This window comes from Lampris incognitus, chromosome 11 (genome assembly GCF_029633865.1).
Source record: "Lampris incognitus isolate fLamInc1 chromosome 11, fLamInc1.hap2, whole genome shotgun sequence".
NCBI lineage: Eukaryota > Metazoa > Chordata > Actinopteri > Lampriformes > Lampridae > Lampris > Lampris incognitus.
In genome coordinates, this window is record NC_079221.1 from 45,356,733 (window position 1) to 45,370,284 (window position 13,552).

The 13,552-nt window shown below is 44.3% G+C and overlaps 1 protein-coding gene across 1 annotated transcript in view; it reads right to left on the bottom strand.

Moving 5' to 3' along the window:
* The window catches only part of cps1 (carbamoyl-phosphate synthase 1, mitochondrial), a 123,463-nt gene that overhangs the window by 81,313 nt on the left and 28,598 nt on the right, over positions 1 to 13,552 (bottom strand). The window contains exons 14-18 of the mRNA XM_056288938.1: positions 12,684 to 12,873; positions 11,516 to 11,673; positions 11,269 to 11,397; positions 1,740 to 1,884; positions 993 to 1,203 (exon numbers count right to left, since the gene is read on the bottom strand). Coding sequence (XP_056144913.1) covers positions 993 to 1,203; positions 1,740 to 1,884; positions 11,269 to 11,397; positions 11,516 to 11,673; positions 12,684 to 12,873 — 833 coding nt within the window. The remainder of the gene's footprint in view (positions 1 to 992; positions 1,204 to 1,739; positions 1,885 to 11,268; positions 11,398 to 11,515; positions 11,674 to 12,683; positions 12,874 to 13,552) is intronic.

Here is a 13,552-nt window from a genome sequence, read left to right on the forward strand (position 1 = left end):
TATGACCTCTTCACCAAAACACTCCACAGGAGAACAAGGGAGATAATCACAGGTTCCATTCATTTTATAATGGAAATTTTTATGATATTCAAATAAACCATCCGTCAACAGGGAAATAAAAGCCTCTTTTCTGTGAGACCGGTCTCTTGAGAGGACTCCAGCCAGCTCACAGTGGGGTATGTGAACGTGACTGGCCGGCTGGTCGCCAGTTTGTGGAGCGTCTCAACTCCGAAAACAGAACAAATTTTCGATTCGCCATCAATTTTCCTAAAACTGCCAAAATTCAAAATCTATATACAGTTGTTTTCTTGCCTCAAAAATTCTCAGAAGTGCATTTAATGATGAAATAGCGTACAAAAATTGTAAAAAACTTAGCCTTAGTTTCTCCCCACACGCTCTAAGTGGGTGGCCAATCACAACAGAGCAGGCTTGGTACAGTGTGGGAGGGCCGTAAAGAGACAGAAGAGACTGGAGGTCAAAACAGCTCATTTCAGGCTGAATGAGCATGAGGTGCTGCACACACAGCCTAAACAACTGTAACTGGGTGCTTTTGAGTATAAAAATATTTAAATATTTGGAAATAGGCCACAAAAATTAATATATATTAAACAGGGAAACAGCATAATATGGGCTCATTAGAAACATGGCCGGCTGGTCCTGGTACTCTGTGATGTAAGCATAGCAAGATAAACATAGCTTCAGCTAATAACATTATTAATGGCTCTGTTGGATGTGGGTGTATCAACACACCTATCAGCACTGACAGACAGACAGACAGAACCAGCATTAACAATTATCAATAGACTATCAATGTATTATCAATGTATGTTCTTTGGCACACTCATTGTGGGTTAGGTTTATTGAATGATGCAAAAAAAAAAAGATAACACTTCAGCTTGAGTATAATTATTTGTACTATTTCTCCAGATATCTGTATATAAGTTTAGACTACTACAAGAGGACTATCCGCTCATATGCATATCATCGCTTACCCAGTGGCTTTGGAAGCTAGCGCGGAGCTTCGGGAAAGGCGTGCATTGACCTCGATGATGCAGTACTCCAGGGAGGATGGGTGCAGAGCATACTGGATGTTGCACTCACCAACAATGCCAAGGTGACGTACCACTTTGATGGCCGTCTCGCGAAGCATATGGTATTCCTCATTGGACAGTGTCTGGCTAGGTGCCACCACAATGGAGTCACCTAGAAAAGCAGCAAACGGAGGGTTAAAGGGCCTTACTTTATTCAAGGTACTTGTTTCTGAACCTAGTTTCAGTGACCTGGGCCTCATGCAAAAACTGCTCAAATGCACAGATTTTTTTTTATATGCACACTTTGATCCTTTAAGTTGTAATTTTTGTTTTCATTTTAAATTCTTATTTTGCAATATTTTAAAACTATTCTAACTGAACATTTGCTGACAGGAACTTTCAATTTGAGAAAGAGTGACTCAACATTCAAGACACCTGTGTAAGAACGATTTTGCGTGGTTAGAAACATTTCCGGATTTCTCATACACACTTCTCAAAAGAACAATATCAAGTCACACTTGATATTGTTCGTGCATTATGGCCATACTCACAATCAGGACTTTTAGTTTTTAGTTGAAGAGAGGAGATGAGACGCGAAGAGAAGAGAAGAGAAGAGACTCATTTGAGTATCTTAAGAACCAACTTGGAATAGAATAGACAATGGAAAAATAGAAGAGAGCAGTGGGTGTGGAGGGGTGTTTCTCTTACCTGTGTGTATGCCCAGGGGGTCAAAGTTCTCCATGTTACAGACGGTGACACAGTTGTTTGCCACATCTCTTACCACCTCATACTCCACTTCCTTCCAACCCAGCAGGGACTTCTCCACCAAGATTTGACTGCTCATTGCCAAAGCCTACAATAAAATTGGACAATAAAATGTGTTTTAAAAATTCCATCTATTTACCACCAGTGGTTATCAATCCAGTCCTTGCAGACCCCCAGTGCAGCTGGTTTTATTTCCTGCCCACTGCCAGGTCTAAAAATTTCCCAGCTATGTCTGAAACCATATACTACCCATATTATTCATACTAATAGTCATTATGCATACTCCATAATCCAGGTAAGGAAATCACAGAAAGTTGAATCAGTTGGTGACAGATGTACTCTTAACCCCCCCCCCCCCCAGTTCAGGATGGTCGTTCCCTCTTAACATGGATGGCCTCTTTGACTCCCTGTTCAAACCAGCGTTCCTCCCTATCAAGGAAGTGCACATCCTCATCCTTGAAAGAATGGTATGGCGTTTAAATAGTTTCAAAATCAGTGTGAGCAGAAAAGCCTCCTCGCGAGCGCACATAACAGTATCTGTGCAGTCCACATGCACAGTCTCTGCTCGCTCGACAAGTTGAATTTTGACAGTTCTCTGCTCGCGCGACAGGTTTAGTTTTGAGACTTCTACTCGTGTGTTTGACACTTCTCTTCTTGCACGACAAATTGTGTTTTGACACGTTGGGGGCAGGGTTATTCCAATAACCTGACTGGTTTGTCCAATAACATGAAATTTGACTGACTGTTTGGTATGATGACAGTAGAAGAGGGAAAGCAGCCATTTCATCGTTTCAGAGATCCCTTCTCTCGGGCGCTGTGTCAGTGGAGACATTGTGAGCTCGGTGGTACAGTGTCCTGATGACTCCTAGTTTGTGCTCCAGTGGATGATGAGAGTCAAACCTTAAGTACTAATCAGTATGTGTTGGTTTACGTCAAACATCAACAATCAAATGTCCGCCATCACCAATTGCAATGTCACAGTCTAAGATGGCTAATCTGTCAGTTTTCACATCCTCTCTGGTGAACAGAAAGGCTGTGAGGATGTGTCAGAACAGTATTTTCCAAACACTGCATCTCCACTGCTTTCAATTCCCAAAATACGCTGTGCCAAAAATTGGTCCACCCCAAGGATCAGGTCCCCCGGCACAAACAGAGCAATATAGTGTGCACTGTTGAGTGCCAGGAGGATTGCCGTGACTTGTACATTGGGGAAACTAAACAGACACTAGCCAAGAGGATGACACAACACAGAAGAGCTAACATGTCCGGTCAGGACTCCACAGTCTACACCCATCTACAGTCTACACTATCTACTGGCCAGTGGCCACTCTTTCAAGGATGAGGATGTGCACATCCTTGATAGGGAGCAACGCTGGTTTGAATGGGGCGTCAAAGAGGCCACCTATGTTAAGTGTTAAGAGGGAACGACCATCCCTGAACTGTGTATGTGTGTGTGTGTGTGTGGGGGGGGCAAGAGTACATCTGTTGCCATCTTTCAATAGTGTGACTGCAACTATTCTCTAATCCTCTGTGAATAGTACACATGGCCATTGCAACTCTAGTTAGCGGTCAAGCCAATTTGCATATGAAACCAATTGTTGGTTTGGTTTGGGTCGTTATGCAATTGTGCTGTTTATAACAGTGGGGGATACCTGCAGTCTGTTGAGACTGAAGAGGCCACTTGAACAAGTGATGAACGTTTCTGCCACTAAACGTTGTGTCCAGATGAACTGATTCAACTTTCTGTGATCTATTGACGGTCAAATAAAATAAATATGATGCAATTACTATGTGCAGTATACAGATGTTGGATGTATACTTTATTCATACAAATTTGTGAGTATGCAGCACATGTAGATGGACACAGATGTTCCATAATGCATTGTATTTACATGCTATCTATGAATTGTAACTCCATAATGACAAAATGTCACCATTTGATGTCTTGATGCATCAAAAATCAAAGAAGGTTGAATCAGTTCATCTGGATACAACAGATACGTTTCATCACTCATCTAAGTGACCTCTTCAGGCTCAACTGACTGCAGGTATCCCCACCCTTATAAACAATACAGTGGCATAACGACCTAAACAAACAGCCAGTCTCATATACAAATTTGGATGTCACCATTAACTAGAGTTTCGATAGCCATGTGTACTATTCACAGAGGATTTGGGAATGTTTGCAATTACAGCATTGTAAGATGGTGACACCCCCCCCCCAAGCCACCACAGCGCCTAAACACTCTAGCCCTCTATGGTCTTTTTCTGAATCCATGCTGATCAGGATGACTGCTAGAAACCATATTAGGCGACCAATCTGGGGCCATTTTGGAATTATATTACATTGTTTGACGATCCTGAAATATGATTCCTGTCTTTGTTTGCCTGGGTGGCTCCCTTTTCTTTGGATTTATGACTAGTGCTGTATTCTCTCTTGTACGGATCTCTCTTTTATTTTATAGTCATTTTATTTCTATTCGTGGCATCACCAGGAAATGTCTCACTGGATATGTTAACTTGAGATGTACCAATTTTTTCAAAATCATTTCAAAATTTGCATTGAAAAAAAAAAGAAAAAAGAATATGACTTGGCTTGAAAAGAAATTTCAGTAGTTTTTTTTTGTTTTGTTGCTTTAATCCCTGTCCCTATCTAATGCAGTGGGTTGATGAACTTCTGGACCGGCTCAGCTCTGCTCACCTTTTTACGGCGCTGGATTTAACCAAGGGCTATTGGCAGATTGCCTTGTCTCCAGAGTCTCAGGGGGAAAAAAACAGCTCTCTCCACACTGGACAGTTTGTTCCAGCTGGTTTGTACACTTCAATTCGGGTTGTCCGGAGCCCAAACTATATTTAGGATCCTAATGGACCGGATGCTGCGGCCACACCTTGCATATGCTGCCACCTTCTTGATCATCCATAGTAGCAGTTGGGAGCAGCATATGTGGCAGGTAGTGGCGGTGCTCAAGTCTTTGAGGCAGGTGGGGTTCAAGGGCAACCCAAAGAAATGAGCAGTCAGGCGGTGGTAGGTACGGTATCTGGGGTACTACTTAGGTGGCAGTGCACCCCAGATAGAGAAGACCGCAGCAATTGTGGCCAGCCCCCCAAAGCTTAAGATGAAAAAGCAGGTGAGAGCATTCCTGGGACTGGCCGGCTATTATAGATGGTTCATCCCTGTCTTTGTTTAGCTGACCAGTGGCTCCACCAGCAGGATGCCAACATGCAGCTCAACTGTTGGTATCTAGCCTTACAGCCATTTAAATTCAAAGTAGTCCATAGGCCAAGACACATTGTGCTGGCTGGATCAAATAAAAAATTACACCATTCATGCAGAAAAGGAGGCAGCTGCCTCCGCTGAAAAGAACATAATCAAACAAGAAAGGTTAGCTGCAAAACTCCAGGTGGCCCGGCTCCAAGCATTCCAGGCTCAAGGCACTGGCCGAGGACATGGCCGGGTAAGAAGCAGCATCAGAGGGCAAATGACAAGAGTTGGTGTCAGCATACAAGTGACAGAGGGTTGCTGGAACTGCTGGGTGACAGACCATTGGTACAAAGACTGTTCACAGCCCTGGCAGGGAGCACCCAACTCCAGAGGAGTCAGGCGGGGAGGATGTGGCAGAGGCAGCACACCGAGGGCAGCAGAAAATCACTGCTGAACAGGGAATGACGCATGACAGGCGGCAGAGGTGGATGGCAACGGACGCTCTGGTGAACACGCAAACACAAACACACACACATACTAGTCAGTTGGTACCAAATGAGATAACTGAGCAATTCTCAAAGCCAACTCTAACAATACAGGGGAAAGATTTCTCTTTCCTGGTCGATTCAGGCACAAGACTTTGCTGAGAGAGGAAGAATTGACTGAGCCAGTTAAAATGAGTGGCAGATACATCACCATAGTTGGGGCAGGGGGAAGGATGACCAAAGACATATTTACCAACCTGCTTAGTGTAATGTCACCATTTGGCCAGAAATTCAAGTACTCTTTTATGCTATTAGACATGTGTCCAGTGAATCTACTAGGGAGAGATTTGATGTGTGCATTGGGAATGAATCTGACCTGTTCTGATAAGGGGAATCTAACCTGTTCTGATAAGTGGGTTGATACAGAGCAGGAAGACACCAAAGCAATGCAAATGGTCAATTTAAGGACAGACCTTCCTAAGTATATATAGTGTTTTTTTCCCCCTTCTCCGGAAACCATCAATGGTGTTGGTAAGACTGCTCAACAAATGAGGAGCGGAATATTAATATACATATATACACACACACACACACACACACACACACACACACACACACACACACACACACACACACACACACACACTACTGACTACTTTAAAATTGCCTGTGTTCAGCCCCATCTCAAAAAAACCCTCTCTTGATCTGGAAAGGGTAGAGAACTATAGACCAATTTCCAAACTTTCTTTCTTATCCAAAATCCTTAAAAAAGTGTCCGATGACATTCTTATGCATGCTGATGAAGGTGAATACTCTATTCTTATTCTCCTAGATTTAACTGCTGCCTTCGATACCATCCATCATGCCATCTTACTTGATAGGCTGGAGAACTGGGTTGGCATTTCTGGTAGAGCGTTAAACTGGTTTTGCTCTTATCTGAGAATTAGATATTTTAATGTTTGTATTAACAACCTTGTATCCTCGTCAGCTCCCCTACTGTGTGGAGTCCCTCAGGGGTCTGTCCTTGTTCCAATCCTCTTCTCTTTATACATGCTTCCTCTGGGTCCTTTGTTTAGTCACTTTCAAAACATGTCATACCACTGTTGTGCTGATGATACTCAGATCTATTTCTCCGCCAAACCCAATAACCTGAATCAACAGATCACAATGTCATCCGCAAATATCATAGTCCACAGAGACTCCTGCCTGATCTCGTCCGTCAACCTGTCAATCACTATTGCAAACAAGAAAGGGCTCAGAGCTGATCCTTGGTGTTATTTCACCTCCACCTTGAAGCCATCTGTCATTCCAACCACACAGCCCACCACTGTCACACTTCCCTCAAACATATCCTGCACCACTACTACATACTTCTCTGCAACTCCCGACTTCCTCATACAATACTCCTCTCTCAGCACCCTGTCTTATATGCTTTCTCTAAATCCACAAAGACACAATGTAACTCCTTCTGGCCTTCTCTATACTTCTCATTCAACATTCTCAAAGCAAACATCGCATGTGTGTACATATATATAGATAGATAGATAGATAGATAGATAGATAGATAGATAGATAGATAGATAGATATAGATAGCGTTTTTTCCCTCGAAACCATCAATGGTGTTGATAGAAGTGCTCAACTAATGAGTAGAATATCAATACAGATGCAGGAAAAAAAAAGCTTTAATACTTAGCAGTGCAAGCCTGTTTCGTGCATCGCACACTCATCAGCTGCTAATGTGTATATTTTATATATATATATATATATATATATATATATATATATATATATATATATATATATACACACACACACACACACACACATACCATGCAAAGTCCCATTCATATATAGTATGTTAATCAGTGGGACTTATCGTTGCATGGTCCCTGCTGAGTCTTAGTGAAGGAAGCTCATCAGCTAGTGCCTTCATCAGGTGCCTTCATGTCACCAGCATATCTACACTCTACAGTGCATGTGGAATTTGAGGCAGATGAAGAGTGTGAGGGAACATGGTTCAAGAGAGGACAAGAAAGTGGCATGGTGACAAGTAAGATGGCATATCAGCCGTGAGTCTCTTGCACGGAAAGCCTGGTGGGGCACAATTTGTAAGGGCAGCGTCCGACTCGTCACTGAAACTACACACAAACTTACTGGCTCAATGAATCTAAACACACCTTAATGAATGAAATCACAAATGCACACATTAAAAAAGTGATGTCATAACATCATTTCAAACTCAAAAAAACATGAATTGTTATCTTTTTGAATGGGCAGCATGTAATATACACTATATGTACAAAAGTATTGGGACACCTGGCCGTTGCACTTACAGGAACTTTTATGACATTCCATTCTAAATCCATAGGCATTAGTATGGAGTTGGTCCCCTCTTTGCAGCTATAACAGCTTCCACTCTTCTGGGAAGGCTTTCCACAAGATTTTGGAGCGTGCCTGCGGGAATTTTTGCCCATTCACTCAGAAAAGCATTTGTGAGGTCAGGCACTGATGTTGGATGAGAAGACCTGGCTCACAATCTCCGTTCTAGTTCATCCCAAAGGTGTTCGATGGGGTTGAGGTCTGGGCTCTGTGCGGGCCAGTCAAATTCTTCCACACCAAACTCACCCAACCATGTCTTAATGGACGTGCTTTGTGCACTGGGGCACAGTCATGCTGGAACAGAAAAGGGCCCTCCCCAAACTGTTCCCACAAAGTTGGAAGCGTAGAATTGTCCAAAAGGTCTTGGTATGCTGAAGCATTAAAATTTCCCTTCACTGGAACTAAGGGGCTGAGCCCAACCCCTGAAAAACAACCCCATACCATTATCCCTCCTCCACCAAACTTTACAGTTGGCACAATGCAGTCAGGCAGGTAACAATCTCCTGGCATCCATGAGACTGCCAGACAGAGAAGCATGATTCGTCATGCCACAGAACACGTTTCCACTGCTCCAGAGTCCAATGGCAGCGTGCTTTACACCACTCCATCCGACGCTTAGCATTGTGCTTGGTGATGTGTGGCTTACATGCAGCTGCTCGGCCATGGAAACCCATTCCATGAAGCTCCCAGCACACAGTTTTTAGTGCTGATGTTAATGCCAGAGGAAGGCTGGAACTCTGCAGTTATTGAGTCAACAGAGCATTGGTGACTTTTATGCACTATGCACCTCAGCAATCGTTGACCCCACTGTGTGACTTCACGTGGTCTGCCACCTCGTGATGAGTTTCTGTTTTTCCTAAATGCTTCCACTTTTCAATAATACCACTTACAGTTGACCATGGAATATCTATCAGGGAAAAATTTCACGAACTGACGTATTGCAAAGGTGGCATCCTATGACAGTACCATGCTTGAATTCACTGAGCTCTTCAGAACAACCCATTCTTTCACAAATGTTTGTAAATGCAGACTGCATGGCTAGCTGCTTGATTTTATACACCTGTGGCAATGGGTCTGAATGAAACACCTGAATTTAATGATTAAGAGGTGTGTCCCAATACTTTTGTCCATATAGTGTATGTATCATTTTAACAAAGGCAGCGTACAAATGTATGAATACATTAATTGTTGATGGAAGATGTTTTTTTTTAAATGTTGTTTTGCTGGTGCTCAACTCCACATGGTGACGTTTGAGATGCTGATTGCATGTATCAATAAGGGCTGATGATCACACTCAAATGAGTAATTTAGAGGCCTGCTTGGCTGCGGTGAAAAAATTGATGTCACTAAATTTCTGCTTTTAAATTCGGATTAAATTGACATGCTGGTCGTTGGCCCTGTTAAACACAGACACCAATTTGATCAGGTAACAATAACAATCTACAACTCTGATTTCACCAAGTATGGCAGCCAAAAATCTTGGTGTTACGTTTGATCCCAGCCTTTCCTTTGATAAACATATTTAAAAAATCACCAAGATTGCCTTTTTTCAATTACGTAACATAGTTAAAACTCGGTTTTTCATGTCCATGGCTGATGCAGAGACTCTAATTCATGCATTTGTTTCATCCATTTGCAGAGGGCAAAAAGGACAAAGTAAATTAGTTCAGTACATAGACGATCTGATGATTTGTTCACCAAACAAGGATGCATGCAAAAAAATTGCCTGAAGGAAGTATTAGTTCAGTATGTGGATGATCTGATGATTTGTTCACCAAACGAGGATGCATGCAACAACAAAAAATGCCTGAAGGAAGTATTAGTTCAGTATGTGGATGATCTGATGATTTGTTCACCAAACGAGGATGTGTGCAAAAAAGACATGGTGACACTGCTGAAATTCCTTGCAGAACTTGGCCAAAAGGCTAGCCTATCCAAATTACAGTTTGCGCAGACAGGGGTGACATTCTTGGGTCATTTGATATCCCAGGATGGTAAGCACCTGAGCACAAAGCACATGAAAGCAAGATTGGATGTTCTAAAATCCCAAATTAAGAGACAAATTGTCATTCTTAGGCATGACTGGCAACTGCACACAATGGATACCAGACTGACTATGCCTACTACGAGGGACCATTGTTGAATATCACACATGGCCATAATTTGAAACCACAGGATGAGGTTAATTGGACACCAGAGGCTGAAGAAGCCTTCACCAAACTGAAACAACAGCTTCATGCATACTGTGGACAAAAAAATCAGGGCTACATGACTTCAGTGTTACGACAGCAGCATGGAAAGAAGCAGAGGCCAGTGGCATATTTCTCAGCAAAGCTAGATGCAGTGGCACAAGGTTGACCACTTTGTCTATGTGCTGTAGCAGCAACAGAGAAGGCAGTGTTAGCACCGTGTGACATTGTTGGTTACCAGCCACTCACTCTCCTCGTCCCTCACGCTGTAGCAGCTCTCCTGTTAAACCAAGACTGCCAATATGTGGGACATCCGGGTAGCGTAGCGGTCTATTCTGTTGCCTACCAACACGGGGATCACCGGTTCAGATCCGTGTGGTACCCCCAGCTTGGTCGGGCGCCCCTACAGACACAATTGGCCATGTCTGCAGGTGGGAAGCCGGACGTGGATGTGTCCTGGTCGCTGCACTAGCACCTCCTCTGGTTGGCCGGGGCGCCTGCTCAGGGGGGAGGGGGAACTGGGAGGAATAGCATGATCCTCCCACACGCTACTCCCCCTGGCGAAACTCTTCAGTGTCAGGTGAAAAGAAGCGGCTGGTGACTCCACATGTACTGGAGGAGCTATGTGGTGGTCTGCAGCCCTCCCCGGATCGGCAGAGGGGGTGGAGCAGCATCCAGGTCGACTCGGAAGAGTGGGGTAATTGGCCAAGTACAATTTGGAGAAAGAAATAAAGGCCTACTGTAAACTGTTAGCTGACAGAAGACGTATGAGAAACTTGCTGAGTGTAGCAAAGTCGGTACAAAGTAATTAGAGAAACGGCCTTGGTGGGGTGTGAGCTGGAGAAAATGAGATGAGGAGGAGCAGAACAGACAACTGCCCTATAAGAGAGGCTGCACTGTACTTATCGCCACACACTTGTAAGGTTGACTTCATGTGTACCATGCTTGCAAGCATTAAGTGTGATAGTACTGCAAATAACTTTTTTTCTTAATACTCTGTGTTTACACAAATGAGTCATCTGGTATAGTATTGCCACGACAGCTGGCCAAAGTCGTCCTTAAGGTCGGGTTTCAGATATATGTCTGCCTTTAACTGGAGGCATTACATGTATAAATGTATTTGGAGTCTTAATAGCAGTAGGCAGAAAAATTCTACAATGTCAAATTGAAGAAAAGCCCTGCAAATGCTGAGAGTGTCCTGCGCTGTATACTCCACCTTGCGAGCCGTCTCCTCCAGTTTGCTTTTGTCAGCGCACAGTCCCGAGCCCAGGCCCCCCAGTGCATAAGCTGAGCGGAGCATCACCGGATAACCAATCTGCTCCGCTGCTTTCAGGGCATCTGAAACCTGCAGGACAAAAGCTGTCAGTACCCAAACCGGTCTGGCACCAAGCCAACAAGTTCTCTGTAGAACATCTTAACAGAAGTGCTGTCCTTTGTCCTGCTGTCTGACTGGTGATCTTTACCGACTCGACAGCAATACTGGGCGCAATCTTCTCGTTGATCTCCATCAGCTTGTCAGCAAACAGCTGTCTGTCTTCTGTGGCCATGATGGATTCCACCGGGGTCCCCAGAACCTTAACCCCGTACTGCTTCAGGATCCCACTCTGAAACAGCTCCACTCCTGGACAGGGTCACACACACACACACACACAAACACACACAAAACTTAGTTAAAACTCAATCCATATGGGCGTCCGGGTGGCGTGGTGGTCTATTCCGTTGCCTACCAACACAGGGATCGTCGGTTCGAATCCCCATGTTACCTCCAGCTTAGTCGGGCGTCCCTACAGACACAAATTGGCCGTGTCTGCGGGTGGGAGGCCGGATGCAGGTATGTGTCCTGGTCGCTGCACTAGCGCCTCCTCTGGTCAGTCGGGGCACCTGTTCAGGGGGGAGAGGGAACTGGGGGGAATAGCGTGATCCTCCCACGCGCTACGTCCCCCTGGCGAAACGCCTCACTGTCAGGTGAAAAGAAGCAGCTGGCGACTCCACATGTATGGGAGGAGGCATGTGGTAGTCTTCAGCCCTCCCCAGATCGGCAGAGGGGGTGGAGCAGCGACCGGGACACATCGGAATATAGGATAATTGGCCGGGTACAACTGAGGAGTAAAAGGGGGAAAAATCCAAACAAGAATGACATGACTAACCTCAACCCTTACCCTAACCTAATTCTAATTTTGACCATAAACCTTAGTCCAAACCCTGAAATAGACCCTTAAAGTAATGAGTACCAGCCAAAATGTCCTAACTTTGCAAAAATGTCCTCATTGTTATGGTTAAAAACTCTTAATTGGTCCTCACATAGATAGCTGAACAAGAACACACACACACACACACGATCATCATCATCATCAGCAGTAGCAGCAAATATACATTCATTCATCAGCACGTTATAAACAATTAAACCAGTTTAACATCATGAGGGGATGGAGGATATTCCAACAGGAGCAGGGCGAAAAAGGCAGGAAGACATTCTGGACAAGTCACCAGTCAAAGGGCTCAAACACAAAATGGCTCGTACAACATTCCTACAAATGAGCAATTTAGAGCCTAACACACACCCATATACATTCAATCAAACACAAACATACAAACACGCACAGCTGCATCAGCTCCAAACTAGGTCCTCACCGCAGTTGAGTGCAGTCTGTCCCCCCATGGACAGCAAGATGCCGTCCGGACGCTCGGTTTTGATAACCTCTGTTACAAACTGTGGTGTGACGGGCAGAAAGTAGACAGAGTCGGCCTGCTTGGTGCCCACCTCGTTGGTCTGCACCGAGGCAATGTTGGGGTTCATCAGCACCGTCCTCAGGTTCTCCTCCTGCAGCACCAACACAACAAGGCGATGCAATCGTCATTATTTCATTTACGAAAAAGAGGAAATTAAATTGAATAGAATTTATATTGAGTCCAAAACCCTGGCAAAGCTGACCAAAAGTTGAGGCTGGTTGAAGCGATTTAAATTTCCCTTGTCAACCATGTTTCTAGTATGATTTTCAGCTCTTTCACTTGAGCTGGTAAGGTGGGGGTCAATCAATCAGGAATCAGGAACAATTTATTTGTCATTTAATCTTATTTACTATGTACACAAAAACGTCCCCGATTTCCGGGAACAGTCCCCGGTTTGGATGTCCTGTCCCCGGCTAAAGTTGTCCCCGGAAATGTCCCCGATTTCAGCATTTGATGTATGGTAAACGTCTTGATGCGCACAGACTAGAACACAGAACAATGGTGTGTTAATGTTTCAATATTAATAATAACAAAGAAACAATGTAGCCTCTCGCCCTTCGCCTACTGTTTGGAGGTGGAGCAAGCCACGCGAGACCAGACAGATAGACGTCGTCTCTACTAATCTCTATGCGCGAGACCGGTAGCTGGTGGTCGCACTGCTGCCGATGCACTGCTGTTGCTAGGCTACTATGAAGCCCGAGCCAGCAGAGAGCGCGCGGAAATCAAAAGAGCTCTCATCATTCGTGCCATGGCTTCTATATTGTCACTGA